The sequence below is a fragment of the Magnolia sinica genome, chromosome 9 (assembly GCF_029962835.1).
Source record: "Magnolia sinica isolate HGM2019 chromosome 9, MsV1, whole genome shotgun sequence".
NCBI classification, from domain to species: Eukaryota; Viridiplantae; Streptophyta; class Magnoliopsida; order Magnoliales; family Magnoliaceae; genus Magnolia; species Magnolia sinica.
This window is the reverse complement of record NC_080581.1, coordinates 8,167,201-8,182,929: the sequence shown is the minus strand read 5'-3', so window position 1 is coordinate 8,182,929 and position 15,729 is coordinate 8,167,201. Positions and strand designations below refer to the sequence as shown.

At 47.4% G+C, this 15,729-nt stretch overlaps 1 protein-coding gene across 1 annotated transcript; it reads left to right on the top strand.

The window, feature by feature from the left end:
* The first annotated feature begins 7,283 nt into the window (after positions 1 to 7,283).
* Positions 7,284 to 7,973, top strand: LOC131256415 (uncharacterized). The gene has a single exon (XM_058257322.1). It carries the CDS (start codon positions 7,284 to 7,286, stop codon positions 7,971 to 7,973), a length of 690 nt encoding a protein of 229 aa, XP_058113305.1.
* The last annotated feature ends 7,756 nt before the right edge of the window (positions 7,974 to 15,729 follow it).

Sequence of the window (15,729 nt, the reverse complement as noted above, 5' to 3'; positions counted from 1 at the left end):
CGAATCTCTATTTGCTTCGACTTGGAATGCTAACTTGGATTCTTGCTCAAGTGTATAGCAATTTGACTATCGCAATAAGCCACGTGCTCTTCCTGCTTCGGGTTAAGTTCTTGCAGGAACCTTTTCATCCAAAGCATCTCTTTACGTGCCTCTATGACTGCAATGTACACGGCTTCTGTTGTCGATAATGCTACGACCTTTTGTAGCTTGCTCTGCCAAGAAACCGCCCCCTGCAAAAGTGAACATGAACCCCGATATAGATTTCTTGGAGTCTATGTCGCCTGCCATATTTACATCTGTGTAGCCCTCTAACAAAGGTTTTCCATCACCATAGCATAGGCTCAACCTGGATGAACCTCTTAAATACTGCAGTATCCATATCACCGCTGCCCAATGCTCTTCGCCAGGATTGGCAAGATACCGGCTGACAACACCAACCGCATATGATATGTTTGGACGGGTACACACCATAGCATACATCAAACTTCCTATAGCTGATGCGTGGGTATTTTCTGTATCTCTTCCACCTCTGCCTTTGTCCTGGGACGCTGCCTGTCGCTCAATCTGAAGTGACCATCCAGTGGAGTACTGATCGGCTTCGCTGCATTTATATTGAACCGCTCTAGGACTTTCTCAATATACCACTCTTGTGACATCTAAAGCTTCCTGCTGCTTCTATCACGGCTTATCTCCATTCCTGGGATATGTTTAGCCGAGCCCAAGTCTTTCATCGCGAATGACTTGCCCAACTCTTGTTTCAGCTTATCAATCTTCTTGATGTCTTTTTCCATGATCAGCATGTCATCAACGTATAACAACAGAACTAAGAAATCACCATCTGAGAACTTGTGCGTGAACACACAGTGGTCTGACTCCGTTCTGTCATACCCATGCTTTAACATAAACGAGTCGAACTTCTTGTACCATTGTCGTGAAGCTTGTTTTAGCTCATACAAGCTCTTACTCAGCCTACACACCATATGCTCTTTGCCATTGACTTCGAACCCCTCTGGTTGGTGCATGTAGATCTCTTCTTTCAGGTCACTATGGAGGAAGGTTGTAACATCCCGTCCAACCGGTACAGTGTCCTGGGGCATCCACGTAGGATTTTTCGCAGGACCATTCGTTTAAACCATTCGTGGTGGGGTACCATAAGCTAATTAACTTAGGATTAGCCCATTGGAATAAACCAGACGGGCCATGACCAGACCAAGTGCGAGCCGCCAAGCCGGATGACCATGTACGCTTAGCAGCAGCCCGTGTGGGCTACACCGCGACGCAGGAAGGTCAGAAAATTCTAAAAATGAAGGGAACCATAAATCTCACTGGGCTTGTAGACCATCGCGGACCATGGACCCAGTGGACACCCAGAAGTGGGATCTGGCACTGACTAAATGCACCCCACTAATGTTATGACTGAAATCTGGCGCTTGCAAATGAAACTGAGATACTAGGCTCTCCAACCATCGGATCTCTTCTACATTTACGGTGGAGGTCTAATGAATTTTTCTACACCCGTCCACAAACTCTGGGACCCTATCGTGGAACGGTGACCGTTGATCGCAAATCAGGCCCGTGCGACCAAACCCTAGATCCGATCGTCCCCAAATTTTGCATGCCCCTTCATCGGGCCATGGAGCAACTATCCTATGAATTTCATAGCTAGAGGGCCACCACAACCACTCCAGTCACCAGAATGGACCCCCGTAGGGCCATTTAAAGATCAGAACCGTTGACTCAAATCCCATAACCGTTCATCCATTTGTTCCCAAATTTTATATGGCCCCTCATTGGGCCATAGAGCACCTACCCATGAAATTTGGTGAGTAAAGGAGTGTTAGGACCGCCCCTAGACCAATAGGGAACCCTAGAGGGTCATTGTAGGCATTTAACGAAACTTAAGGCCAAAGGGCCCAGGTCTAGGAAACAAAAACCCTAGCTCTCTCATAACCTCCTCCTTTATTACAACCACTAAGGAGTAAAGAGAGAGAGAGAGAGAGAGAGAGAGAGAGAGAGAGAGCAAAGGAGCAAAGGAGAGAGAGGAGAGTGTGAAGGAGAGCTAGGGGACCCTAAATAAAGGTGGGGCCCAACAAAACAACCCCACAACTCCTTACATCTTCACCAACAAGTACCATCATCCTCGGCCGCCCTCTTCACTCCTTTGATCATCTAGGTAAGACCCATCCCCCATTTTCGTTGAAACCCATGTGAATGAGAAGGGATTTGCTTGGGTTCTAACGTATTAACGTTGTATTAGGGGTTCCGGCCGATCAACCCCCGTAATCTATCCTCCTAGGTCGATCCCACGCCTTCTACCATCCTAAGGTATGGACTATTATCCTTAAGTGGCCTAGCACCAATTATAGTAGGAGTTTAATGATTTGTTTGTTTGGAATGTTGTATTAAAGAATCTAGAAGAAACCTAGGAATGGCATGTCATTGGAATTGTATGGATTTGCATGCTTGGTGCTCATTTAATGATTGATATTACCTCTCACATGATTTGGTATATGGATGATTTCATGCTCATGTTTGGTTGATTTCTCTCATATGTGTTTGCTTCCTAGTGTGTAGGATTCATTGCTCATGTGTATTTGATCCCTTGAGGCATAGGATGTGCTTAACTTCCTCCCTAATCCACACTGCTCACTTGCACCTTAATCATAATGTTGTAGCTTGCTCGTTAGGAGTATTTGAATCATATGTTGCGATATATGTGAACATGATACTGTTATGCTTGTTGATAACCTTGATGTTGGTATATTATGAACCGTTCTCAAACCCTTGGATTGGTTAGGAAATATGAGGAGAGACGGTAGCCCCATTGGTAGGGCTACCCTAAGGCTAAACCCATGAATTTTGGTGACTACGCATGGGCGGCAGTAGTTTGACTACATGGGCCTCTTGCGCTCGATGTCGTCCGTCGCACCCTCGCCTAACTCGTGCAGTCTAGCTTACTCACTGGCCAATCATGATTGTTAACCATGTTTGCTCACATATGTATGGAACCTGAACCACCCTACAACCGTTGTATCCCATCAATAACCCACTTGACACTGGTCCACAGTCTCATGAGCCGGGCATGGTGGAATGGGACACTGTGTCCAAGCTGTCGGCCTATGCTGGGGTACCGCGCCTCCCCGTAGTGACCGCGAGCGATCCCTTTCTCTCGGCACTCCTAATGTGCTTGAAGTTGGGGATGAGGAACCCGACGGGATCACGGATCGTGGGGTCTCGACCTCACGCATTGGGGGTCTTAGCCTCGCACCCAGTTTAGGGCAGTAATACGCGGGGTGTACCAGATTTCCCAACCTGCTGGATGAAAGGATTTAACTAACAACCCGGTTAACACGATCGCATTGCATCGCACTAGTTAGGGTGGTGACTCGGCAGTCGAGGTCGCACTGAGAGAGTGTTGTCATACGCGATTGTTAGACGGAGTCGCTCGAGGGAGCGTTGTGGCGAGGGCATGCATCATATCATCCTGCATGCATGCACATTAATAAGACTAGTTAGGTGTTTATGATTGACTGCTTTTCATTAAGATCATATTATAATTGATGCATGTGATAACTTAAGACTAATAGCACCCACTGAGTTGATCACTCACTCCCACTCTAGGATGGTGTTTTAAAACACCAACCAGACCCGTTCATAGATGCTGGTGACTCAGGACTGGAGGAGCCTGACGAGGCGAGCTTCGATGAGGAGGACGAGCTATCTTATTTCCAGTTGATGGACGGTTCTCCATCGGCTTGAGGGGCAGGATTGGGATTGCTGGTTGTGGGCTCAGTCATGTTATTTTTTTTGGGACATAACATTCTTTTGTCGTTTTGGTTAGGCAACGCCCTGTACGACCCATTTATATCTTTGGACCTGTATATATATGATAGGTTTCTTTCATTTCAGGAGACTTGTGTGGTTATGTTCATGTTCCAGAAAATTTCAGGCTGCGCAATTAAACCGGATTAAATGCACATTAATAAAAATCGGTTATAAGTGACTCTCGGGAACTCGGGAGTTGAGCGTATGCGCGACCCCCGAATTCCAGGGTGTTACAAGTTGGTATCAAAGCATGGTTTAGAATTAATTGGGCCATGGGTCATGAACCCACTAACGCGTTCGCTGACTTGTGAGGTTACGCAATAGAAACCACGAAGCATTAGGAACCACCCCATTCCCGGACAAGAAGTTGGGAACTTGACGGCGCGAGATGATTTAATTAACTAGGAAATCCCGTCTTGCACTCATTCCAGACATGTCATTCCCAATCTCGAGTTGGAATTAACATGGCCATCCTAATTAGTACAACTTAAGGTCACTTGCCAAGCAGGCCAAGGGTCGAAATTCTTTTTCCAATATATCTTAAGATATTCGCCTATCATCGCTCTATTCTCGAACTTCCCCCGTATATTGTTAGAAACGAGCTGTAGACTGAAAGATTTGACAGTAGGAGCCCTCGTTCAAGTGCAGGTGAACTAATATTAGGCTGAGCATGCTAGTTCTGACCCATTCGGGGGTTATTAGGTAAGTACAAAAGAAATTTTACCAAAGATAGAGAGGAAGAAGGAAAAATCGAATTTTTTTTCCTAACCAAGAAGAATCACATGAAATCATTAGGCCCATTGCGTAGATCGTCTCCTCCTACCCCAAAATCATATATGGTACCTCCATGGGGGCTGCACTAGCGCCTCGAAAAGGGGGTTCAAAGTGCACCCCACCAACCGGCGTGGCCACCTCGCCAAGCCGGCGTGCCCACTCCGTCGAACATCCAGTGGGGTGCGTGGCCCCCGCCAAACCGGCGTGGTCACCCCGCTGGACCACCTTTGTTGGCCCCCTTGCAAAAATCTGAAAATGGGGTGGGCCCCACCGCTTTGTGCCCTTAAAACCCTACCACCCCACCTCTTTTCTCCTTCTTTACACTCCTCTACTAGCCACCCTTTCTCTCTCATTTCACTCACCTTCCTTCCTCTTCACATAATCCTTCTTCTACTCTTCTCCCTCCTCTTCCAAAACCCATCCTCAACAACTCCCCATTCTCCCACAAATTTTTCTTCTTTCCTTTATCCACCTTTCCTCACAAACTCCTAAAACCCATTCCATCCTCATTTCCAAAACCCATCACATTCTCAAGTTTACCTTCAACACCCAACTCCAAACCCATTTCAAAAACACCTTTCACAACACCCATTCCTTCGAATTACTAATTTCTCTTCTCCATTTTTCATTTTCTCAAACTCCCATTTCCCCACCCCATCCTCAACCCCATTTATTCAAGATCATTTCTCCTTCAAATTCCTACCCAACCCACATTCTCCTATTCATTCACAAATCCATCCTCAAAACACAAGTTACAACCTATTCTAAAAACCCATCCCCTTTTTCCTAGAGTGATGGCATTCCTTGCCACCATAGTCTCATTCTTCACTATTTCGGTGATCATTTCCCTCATGGGAAAGAAAAGGGTGGCTCCTGAGGGAGCGGGGCCGAGCCAAGAGCGACGAAGTAAAGCGAAGGCCAATCTGAAGGGAAAAGTAAGCTTAGATGTCCGATCCAAGAGGTGAAATGATTCCCAAAAAGATGAAGCAGTCGTTACAGATTTGAGAAATTTTCGCGTGCGCCAAGTCGCCTCTGAGGCCTCCATGGAGGAACACCTGCTAGGTAACCACCCCTTACTTAACAAGCTTATGAAGAAGGATTGGGGCCCTATGTTTTATGGAAGCGAGAAGGCCAATGTAGGGCAGGCCAGGGCATTCTACACTCGAATTAGAAACCCCAAATTCGAGCCCTTGGGATTTGACATATTAATTCGTGGTGAAAACATCCACTTGGGGGTCGAAGAATTGGCTGAATTCATGGGAGTGTCATTGGGGGAGGTGCAAATCGATAAGAAGGAATTGGAATCGGGTCAAGCCCGTGATGTGCGGACTCGCCTCTTGTGTGGCCAAGCTGCCCAATGGACGCGGGACGTCCGCCTGTACGTAACATCCCTGGCCCCCGAATATCGGGTACTCTACCACATTGCGACCCACAATATATACCCGAGATTGAAGAATCGCGGTGAATGCTCCCGTTACATGGTGGAGTTCTTATATCAGGTGGGCTTGGGAGCGAATGTGTGTGCCCCTAGCACCGTGCTCTACCAGATTGTGAAGGCCGCAAGCTCAGTACGGAAGGACGTAGCTCTCCCATTTGGCCGACTGGCCTGCCACATAGCCAGACAGTATGGGATAGGCGGATCAGACGGGAATCCCGTACCAATGAAAATCCTGGGGGACAAGTTGCTAAACTCTATGAGAGTGGGACCCAAACAAGAACGGGCCCACATAGACCGATATGGGGATCCTGTCGAGGAGAAGAGGATAGCGATGGAAGTGATGAGAATGAGAGCGAGGATGAAGCCGAAGAGGCGGTAAGAGCCGACGAGATCGACGAAGTTGGTAAGGAGCCACTTACCATTCTAGGTATACGCGATCGCTTGGATACGCTCCAGGCCGATGTAGCAGAAATTAAGGAGAGCCAAGCGAGGATCGTGGAAAACCAAGCGAAGCAGGAGAAATGGAACAAGAAGATGTATCGGGCCATAAGGGCCCTGATCTGCTATAGCAAGGGAGAAGAAGCACCACCACTGTCGCCCGATTCAGACGAGTAGCTGCATGACCTTCTACTGACTAGTAGTTTGCTTTATGTCGGTTAGGTTTAAATTCCAAGTACTGAGAATGCTTAGGACTTTTGCTTAAGTAGCTTGTACTTCTTTCCGTTTAGCATATCTAGAAAGGCTTATAATCCATGCAGTAACATGTAATTGGCCATACCAATGGCATTTTGAAATTAATGTGAATGTATGGATTGCCTTAGAAATTTCTTGTTGCCATGGAAATGCTTGAATGAGTATCACCCATATGCACAAATGGAATCTATATGGATCTTGCATATGTACGCATAAACTGGGTATGAGAGATGTTTTGGTACCTAACCTATCCAGGGATGTTTTTTTTCAGGAAATGCCTTCGCGAGAGGAGGGTCGATACTTCCACCTACCTCATGGCGGCTTGGTCGAGAGGGACCAACTCCTAGGCACGAATGGATCCTACAATACGGGTAGCACCACCCAAGAGGTGGCCCCGAGTGCTTCGCCACCGCAAGCCGCGACACCCGTGCCTCCTACGCCGTAAGTTATGGATCGAGTAGACCAGATGTTGCTCTTCATGCAACAACAACAACAGATGATGGTCATTAATATGCAACAATAACAGCAGATGATGGCCACTATGATGGGGGCCATGGCCCAAAACTTGGGCATGCTGCAACCTGAAGCGCCCGGCTTAGCCACGCCCGTGACTAACACGAATAACCTATATGAGCGGTTCCAGAGGCATAGGCCGCCTACTTTTGCCGGCACCCACCGCCTAGAGGAAGCGGAATACTGGCTCAACCGAGTCACCAAGTTACTACAGCCTCTCCACTGTTCTGAGGCAAAAAATGTCGAGTTCGTCTCATATCTCTTTGAGAAAGAGGCGGACCTATGGTGGGAGAGTGTCCTCCGACCTATTCCCAAGAACCACATATGGACATGGGAGGCATTCGAGGCCCGCTTTAATGAAAAGTATATCCCTCAATTGTATCAGCATAAGAGGGAGAATGAATTTCTCTGCCTCCAACAAGGGGGGATGAGCGTGGCCCAATATGAGAACCACTTTACGGAACTCTCCCGCTACGCTTCTGAAATGATCGCCAATGAAGCGATCAAGATGAGACGGTTCACGACAGGGTTGAGGAGCGGTATTCGCTCCAAGATGTGTTGTGCGAGCATCAGGACATATGCGGAGCTTGTCGAGATGTCCATAAGGGCGGAGCAGGATGAGGAGCGAGTCGCCCGAAACAGTTCACAGTTAGGGCCACGAAAAGGGTGGAGGGACCGTCCTCCACTTTTGCAGGAAAAAGGGCGCGCCCTAGCTCACCACCCCGACTAGCCACCACACCGGCCCCTTCTACACGACCGGCCCAGATATGTACTTATTGCAGGAGAGCGGGACACTCTGAGCCCTACTGTTTTACGAGGATGAGAGGCCTCGGCTTCACACCGCCACAGCGTAACATTAGGCCCCCACAGTAGGCCTTGTAGATTCCGCCCCTACGGGCAATGGGGCCTAGTCAGTAGTTTCTTCATCCACCACCACCTCAGGTTAGGCCGCCACAACAGCCCATGCAGCGGCCGAACTTTCCACAGTAGGCTCGGGTGCATGTCCTAACGGTTGATGACCAAGATGCATTTATTCTCAATCCTACAGCCTTCGAGGTGACGGCCCACGTTCAAGGTACTCCCATATTTCTGCTAGTGGACACTGGAGCTACTGTTTCCCTGGTATCGCATGCAACCGTCAAGCGCTTAGGGCTACGCCTCACTCCTATCATAGGGATAAGAATCATTGCCGCCGCCGGAACTACTTCTGAAGTGACGAGGATGTGTTGTGATTGCCCCATAGACTTGGGGGGCAAGGTGGTACTCGTTGACCTGATCGCGACTAAGATTTTTCATTACGATGTCATCCTGGGTATGGACTGATTGACATCGATGAAGGCGAAAATTGATTGTGAAACAAGGACAGTGAAAATATACGAGGGCGACGAAGTTCCCTTCACGTTCCCATTCCAGGTCAGCCACTAAGAAAGAATTTTGTGTTATGCTTCATTGGAGGAGGGTTATGATGGGCCCTCAATAACGGACACACACGTAATCCAAGATTTTTGGGATGTGATTAAAAACATACCTGGACTTCCGCCTCGATGGGAGATAGACTTCACAATTGATCTGGTTCCTGGAGCCAAGCCCATCTCCTTGCCTACTTATCGTATGGCCCCATGTGAGATGGAAGAATTGCGGACTCAAATCGACAATTTCCTAGAGTCAGGCTTCATCCGGCTCAGCGTGTCGCCATGGGGAGCCCCGGTCCTATTTGTAAAGAAGAAGGACGACTTTTTATGACTATGTGTGGATTACAGAAGACTGAACCAAGTGACGGTTCAGAACAAATACTCGTTGCCCAGAATCGATGATTTATTCGACCAGTTGAGGGGTGCTCAATATTTCTCAAAGATCGATTTACAATCAGGGTACCATCAACTGTGAGTTAGGGATGAGGATATATAGAAAACGGCCTTCAGGACCTGTTTTGGCCATTATAAGTTCCTTGTTATGTCGTTTGGGCTCACCAATGCCCCAGCGGTCTTCATGGACCTCATGAACAGAATCCCTAGGCCATTCTTATACAGATTCGTCATTGTGTTTATCGACGACATATTGATTTATTCAAAGAGCCGTGAAGAGCATGAAGAACATTTAAGGGCAGTCTTCGAAACCCTAGAGAAAAATTGACTGTTTGCGCAATTTAGGAAATGCGCCTTCTGGAAGGAGGAGGTCAAATTTCTGGGTCATGTAGTGTCTAAGAAAGGGATATCTGTGGATCTCGCCAAGGTGGCGGCGGTACAAGATTGGAAGCAACCGAAGTCGGTTACGGAAGTGCAAAGTTTTCTTAGTCTTGCAAGCTATTACCGCAGATTCATTAGAGATTTCTCGAAGATAGCCCGACCGTTATCCCAGCTAACTCGGAAGGACCTCAAATTTGCCTGGAATAAAAAGGCTGAGGCGGCCTTCCAAGAGTTAAAAGATAAACTGACGTCGGCACCTGTGCTTGTGCTACCTGAGCAAGGAGTCAAGTACACCGTCTATACTAACGCCTCGCATGTGGGCTTAGGTTGTGTACTCATGCAAAAAGACAGGACAATTGCGTATGCGTCGCGACAGCTAAGGAAGCATGACGAGAACTACCCTACACATGACCTCGAGCTTGCGGCGGTAGTTTTCGCATAGAAGATATGGAGACATTATCTCTATGGTGAGGAGTTTGAGCTCTTCTCTGATCATAAGAGCCTCAAATACATCTTCACCCAAAAGGACCTGAATATGAGACAGTGTTGCTAGATGGAGACGTTGAAAGACTTCAAGTTCGATGTCTCATATCATCCTGACAAGGCCAACTTGGTGGTAGACGCCTTGAGTCACAAGAAGACAATTGAATTTGCGGCCCCGCTAATGGTGAGAGAGTGGGACATGGTGGAGTTCGTTCAGGACTTCGACACGAAGCTAACCGTGGAGGAGCCGTACGAGGTCATAGCCCACATTCAGGCCCAGCCCTTGGTCAACAGTAAGATCATTGAAGCCCAGGGGGGCGATGAGTTATTAAAAAAGATGAGGGAAAGAGCATGGAATAATGGGAAGTCTGAGTGGAGGATCGATACCGATGGAGGGTTGCGTTACCGAGGCCGCCTTTGTGTTCTAAGCCTTCATGGACTATGAGAAGAAGTTCTAAATGCCGCTCACAACTCCAAGTTGGCGATGCATCCTGGTAGTACAAAGATGTATCGGGATCTAAAGCGAACCTATTGGTGGGACAACATGAAGAAGGAAATAGCGGAATATGCGTCCCGATGCTTCACTTGTCAACAAGTTAAGGCTGAACACCGCCGACCACCGGGCCTATTACAGCCCATGCCTATAACAGAATGGAAGTGGGACTTCATATCTATAGACTTCATTACCGGGTTACCCAAGACTAGGAAGGGGCATGACTCGATATGGGTGATTGTGGACAGGCTAACCAAATCAGCTCACTTCCTACCGATCAAGACTTCTAGCTCCGCCGATGATTTGGCTAAGCTGTATATCAAGGAGATATTGCGGCTCCATGGCATTCCATTGGAGATTGTGTCGGACCGGGATACTCGATTCACGTCGATCTTTTGGACCCGCATTCAAGAAGCTATGGGAGTGAAAAACTGAAGTTTAGCACCGCCTTCCACCCACAAACAGATGGGCAAACCAAACGGGTGAACCAGATTTTGGAAGACATGTTGCGGGCTTGTGTTCTGGACTTTCAGGAGAGTTGGGACAATTGCCTCCCATATGCCGAGTTCGCCTACAACAATAGCTTCCAAGCTAGCATCGGTATGACACCTTACGAAGCATTGTCTGGGCGTCCATGCCGATCCCCGCATTGTTGGGAGAAAATTGGCGAGAAGAGTTTGCTAGGACCGGATCTGGTACGGATCACGACCGAGAAGATTGGAATTATCCGGCGCCGCCTCTTGATGGCTTAAAACAGGCAGAAAAACTATGCCGACACAAGGCGAAAAGACTTAGAATTTGAAGTTGGGGACCACGTATTTCTCAAGATCTCCCCAATGAAGGGCGTCTTACACTTTGGCAAGAAGGGAAAGCTAACGCCACGGTTTATCAGGCCGTTCTAGATTTTAGACCGTATGGGTGTGGTAGCCTATCGTTTAGCCCTATCTACGCCCCTCGCCGGAGTGCATAACGTCTTCCATGTATCAATATTGAAGAAGTACATCCCCGATCCTTCGCATATCATTAAGTGGGAGCATGTGAAACTTAAGGAAAACGCCACTTACATTCTCCAACCCACTCAAATACTTGATAGGAAGGAGCAGGTCCTACGCAACAAGGTCATCCCATTAGTCAAGGTACTATGGACCCATCATGAGGAAGAGGAGGCCACTTGGGAGACAGAAGCAGAAGTCCACAAGCATTACCAAACCCTGCTTCAGCAATACGAACAGGTACAAATTTCGAGGACGAAATTTATTTGTAAGGGGGGTAGATTGTAACATCCCGTCCAACCGATACAATGTCCTGCGGCGTCCACGTAGGATTTTCCGCAAGACTATTCATTTAAACCATTCACGGTGGGGTACCACAAGCTAATTAACCTAGGATTAGCCCATTGGAATAAACCAGACGGGCCATGACCAGACCAAGTACGGGCCGCCAAGCCGGATGACCATTTACGCTTAGCAACAACCTGTGTGGGCTACACCGTGATGCAGGAAGGTCAAAAAATTTTAAAAATGAAGGGAACTATAAATCTCACTGGGCTTGTAGACCATCGCGGACCACGGACCCAGTGGACACCCAGAAGTGGGATCTGATACTGACTAAATGTACCCCACCAATGTCAGGACCGGAATCTGGCGCTTGCAAATGAAACCGAGATACCAGGCTCTCCAACTGTCGGATCTCTTCTACATTTACGGTGGAGGTCTAATGAATTTTCCTACACCCGTCCACAAACTCTGGGACCCGATCGTTGAATGGTGACCGTTGATTGCAAATCGGGCCCGTGCGACTAAACCCCAGATCCGATCGTCCCCAAATTTTGTATGGCCCTTCATCGGGACATGGAGCAAATATCCTATGATTTTTATAGCCAGAGGGCCACCACAACCCCTCCAGTCACAAGAATGGACCCCGTAGGGCCATTTAAAGATCAGAACCGTTGACTCAAATCTCATAATCGTTCATCCATTTGTTCTCAAATTTTATATGGCCCCTCATTAGGCCATAAAGCACCTACCCACCAAATTTGGTGACCAAAGGAGTGTTAAGACTGCCCCTAGACCAATAGGGAACCCTAGAGGGCCATTATAGGCATTTAACTAAACTTAAGGCTAAAGGGCCCAGGTCTAGGAAATAAAAACCCTAGCTCTCTCATAACCTCCTCCTTTACTACAACCACTAAGGAGTAAAGAGAGAGAGAGCAAATGAGCAAAGGAGAGAGAGGAGAGTGTGAAGGAGAGCTAGGGGACCCTAAATCAAGGTGGGGCCCAACGAAATCAACCCACAACTCCCTACATCTTCACCAACAAGTACCCATCATCCTCGGCCACCCTCTTCCCTCCGTTGATCATCTAGGTAAGACCCATCCCCCATTTTCATTGAAACCCATGTGAATGAGAAGGGATTTGCTTGGGTTCTAACGTATAAACGTTGTATTAGGGGTTCCGGCCGATCAACCCCCGTAATCCATCCTCCTAGGTCGATCCCATGCCTTCTACCATCCTAAGGTGCGGACTATTATCCTTAAGTGGCCTAGCACCAATTATATTAGGAGTTTAATGATTTTGTTTGTATGAAATGTTGTACTAAAGAATCTAGAGGAAACCTAGGAATGGCATGTTGTTGGAATTGTATGGATTTGCATGCTTGGTGCTCATTTGATGATTGATATTACCTCTCACATGATTTGGTATATGGATGATTTCATGCTCATGTTTGGTTGATTTCTCTCATATGTGTTTGCTTCCTAGTGTGTAGGATTCATTGCTCATGTGTATTTGATCCCTTGAGGCATAGGAAGTGCTTAACTTCCTCCCTAATCCACACTGCTCACTTGTACCTTAATCATGATGTTGTAGCTTGCTCGTTAGGAGTATTTGAATCATATGTTGCGATATATGTGAACATGATACTGTTATGCTTGTTGATAACCTTGATGTTGGTATATTATGAACTGTTCTCAAACCCTTAGGTTGGTTAGGAAATATGAGGAGAGACGGTAGCCCCATTGGTAGGGCTACCCTAAGGCTAAACCCATGGATTTGGGCGAGTGCGCATGGGCGACAATAGTTCGACTACATGGGCCTTCTGCGCTCGATGTCGTCCGTCGCATGCTCACCTGACTCGTGTAGTCTAGCCTACTCACTGACTAATCGTGATTGTTAACCATGTTTGCTCACATATGTATGGAACCTGATCCACCCTACAACCGTTGTAGCCCATCAATAACCCACTTGACACTGGTCCACAGTCTCATGAGTCGAGCATGGTGGAATGGGACACTGTGTCCGAGCTGTCGGCCTATGTTGGGGTACCACGCCTCCCCGTAGTGACCGCGAGCGATCCCTTTCTCTCGGCACTCCTCATGTGCTTGAAGTCGGGGATGAGGAACCCGACAGGATCACGGACCGTGGGGTCTCAGCCTCACGCATGAGGGGGTCTTGGCCTCGCACCCAGTTTAGGGCATTAATACGCGGGGTGTACCAGATTTCCCAACCTGCTGGATGAAAGGATTTAACTAGCAACCCAGTTAACACGATAACATTGCATCGCACTAGTTAGGGTGGTGACTCGGCAGTCGAGGTCGCACTGAGGGAGTGTTGTCATACACGATCGTTAGACGGAGTCGCTCGAGGGAGCGTTGTGGCGAGGGCATGCATCATATCATCCTACATGCATGCGTATTAATAAGACTAGTTAGGTGTTTATGATTGACTACTTTTCATTAAGATCATATTATAATTAATACCTGTGATAACTTGAGACTAATAGCACCTACTGAGTTGATCACTCACTCCCACTCTGGGATGGTGTTTTAAAACCGCAACCAGACTCGTTCATAGATGCAGGTGACTCAAAACTGGAGGAGCCTGACGAGGCGAGCTTCGACGAGGAGGACGAGCTATCTTATTTCCAGTTGATGGACGGTTCTCCATCGGCTTGAGGGGCAGGATTGGGATTGCTAGCTGTGGGCTCAGTTGTGTTATTTTTTTTAGGACATAGCATTCTTTTATTGTTTTGGTTGGGCAACGCCCTGTGCGACCCATTTATATCTTTGGACTGTATATATATGATAGGTTTCTTTCATTTCAGGAGACTTGTGTGGTTACGTTCATGTTCCAGGAAATTTCATGCTGTGCAATTAAACCGGATTAAATGCACATTAATAAAAATCGGTTATAAGTGACTCTCGGGAACTTGGTAGTTGAGCGTATGCGCGACCCCCGAATTTCAGGACGTTACAAAGGCAGTTTTAACATCTAACTACTCTATCTCCAGATCCATGCTATCCGCCAACCCAAGCAACATCCGTATGGATGTCATCTTCACCACTGGTGAGAATATCTCCTCGAAGTCTATGCCTTTCCTTTGACCGAACCCTTTTACCACAAGTCTGGCCTTTAACCTCGTCTGTGAATTCTTCTACTCAACCTTCTTTTTGAACACCTACTTGTTACTCAAAGCTTTCTTGCCCTTAGACAATTTCATCATATCATAGGTGTGGTTCTTATGCAAGGATTTCATCTCCTCTTGCATAACTTTCAACCACTCCCTCTTATGCTCGTCGGTTAGGACCTCAGAATAATCTTCTGGCTCTCCCCCATCAGTCAGCATAATGTACTCATACGGCGAGTACCTCTTGGACGGCTGTTTGTCCCTTAATGACCTCCTCACCTGTGGCTTAACAAGTGGATCAAGTGGGGCTTGCTCTCCTGGTCCATCTTCTAAAGGAACTCCCTCATCATTTGTACCTTGTTGTACTCCCTCGTCATCAGGCACCATGGGAGGAATAATCGGATCCATGTCCTCTAGCTCACCCGAACTAGGCTGGTTCTTTTCTGACTTACCAATGTCTTCTATACACTGATCTTCAAAGAAAAACACATCTCTGCTCCTGATAAGCTTCTTCTTGGTCGGATCCCATAATCTGTAACCGAACTTTTCATCACCGCACCCCAAGCACACACACTGCCTGATCTTCATATCGAGCTTGGACCTCTCATCCTTTGGTACGTGAACGGATGCCCTGCATTCAAACACCCTGATATGACTGTACGATGGATCCTGTCTAGTCCATACCTTCTCGAGTACTACTTCATTCAATGGGGCTGATGGAGACATGTTTATCAAATACACTACAGTATACATTGCTTCTTCACAGAACGTCTTGGACAATTTCACATGGGTTAACATGCATCTGATTCTCTTAACAATGGTGCGATTCATTCGCTCAGGTATACCATTATGTTGGGGGGTCTTGGGAACTGTCTGCTCATATCATATACCTAGGGACTTACAATACTCATGAAAATCGC

Bases quoted from the DNA above. Each gene is read 5' to 3' on its own strand.
- LOC131256415 (XM_058257322.1), top strand. From the start codon at position 7,284: ATGGCCCAAAACTTGGGCATGCTGCAACCTGAAGCGCCCGGCTTAGCC.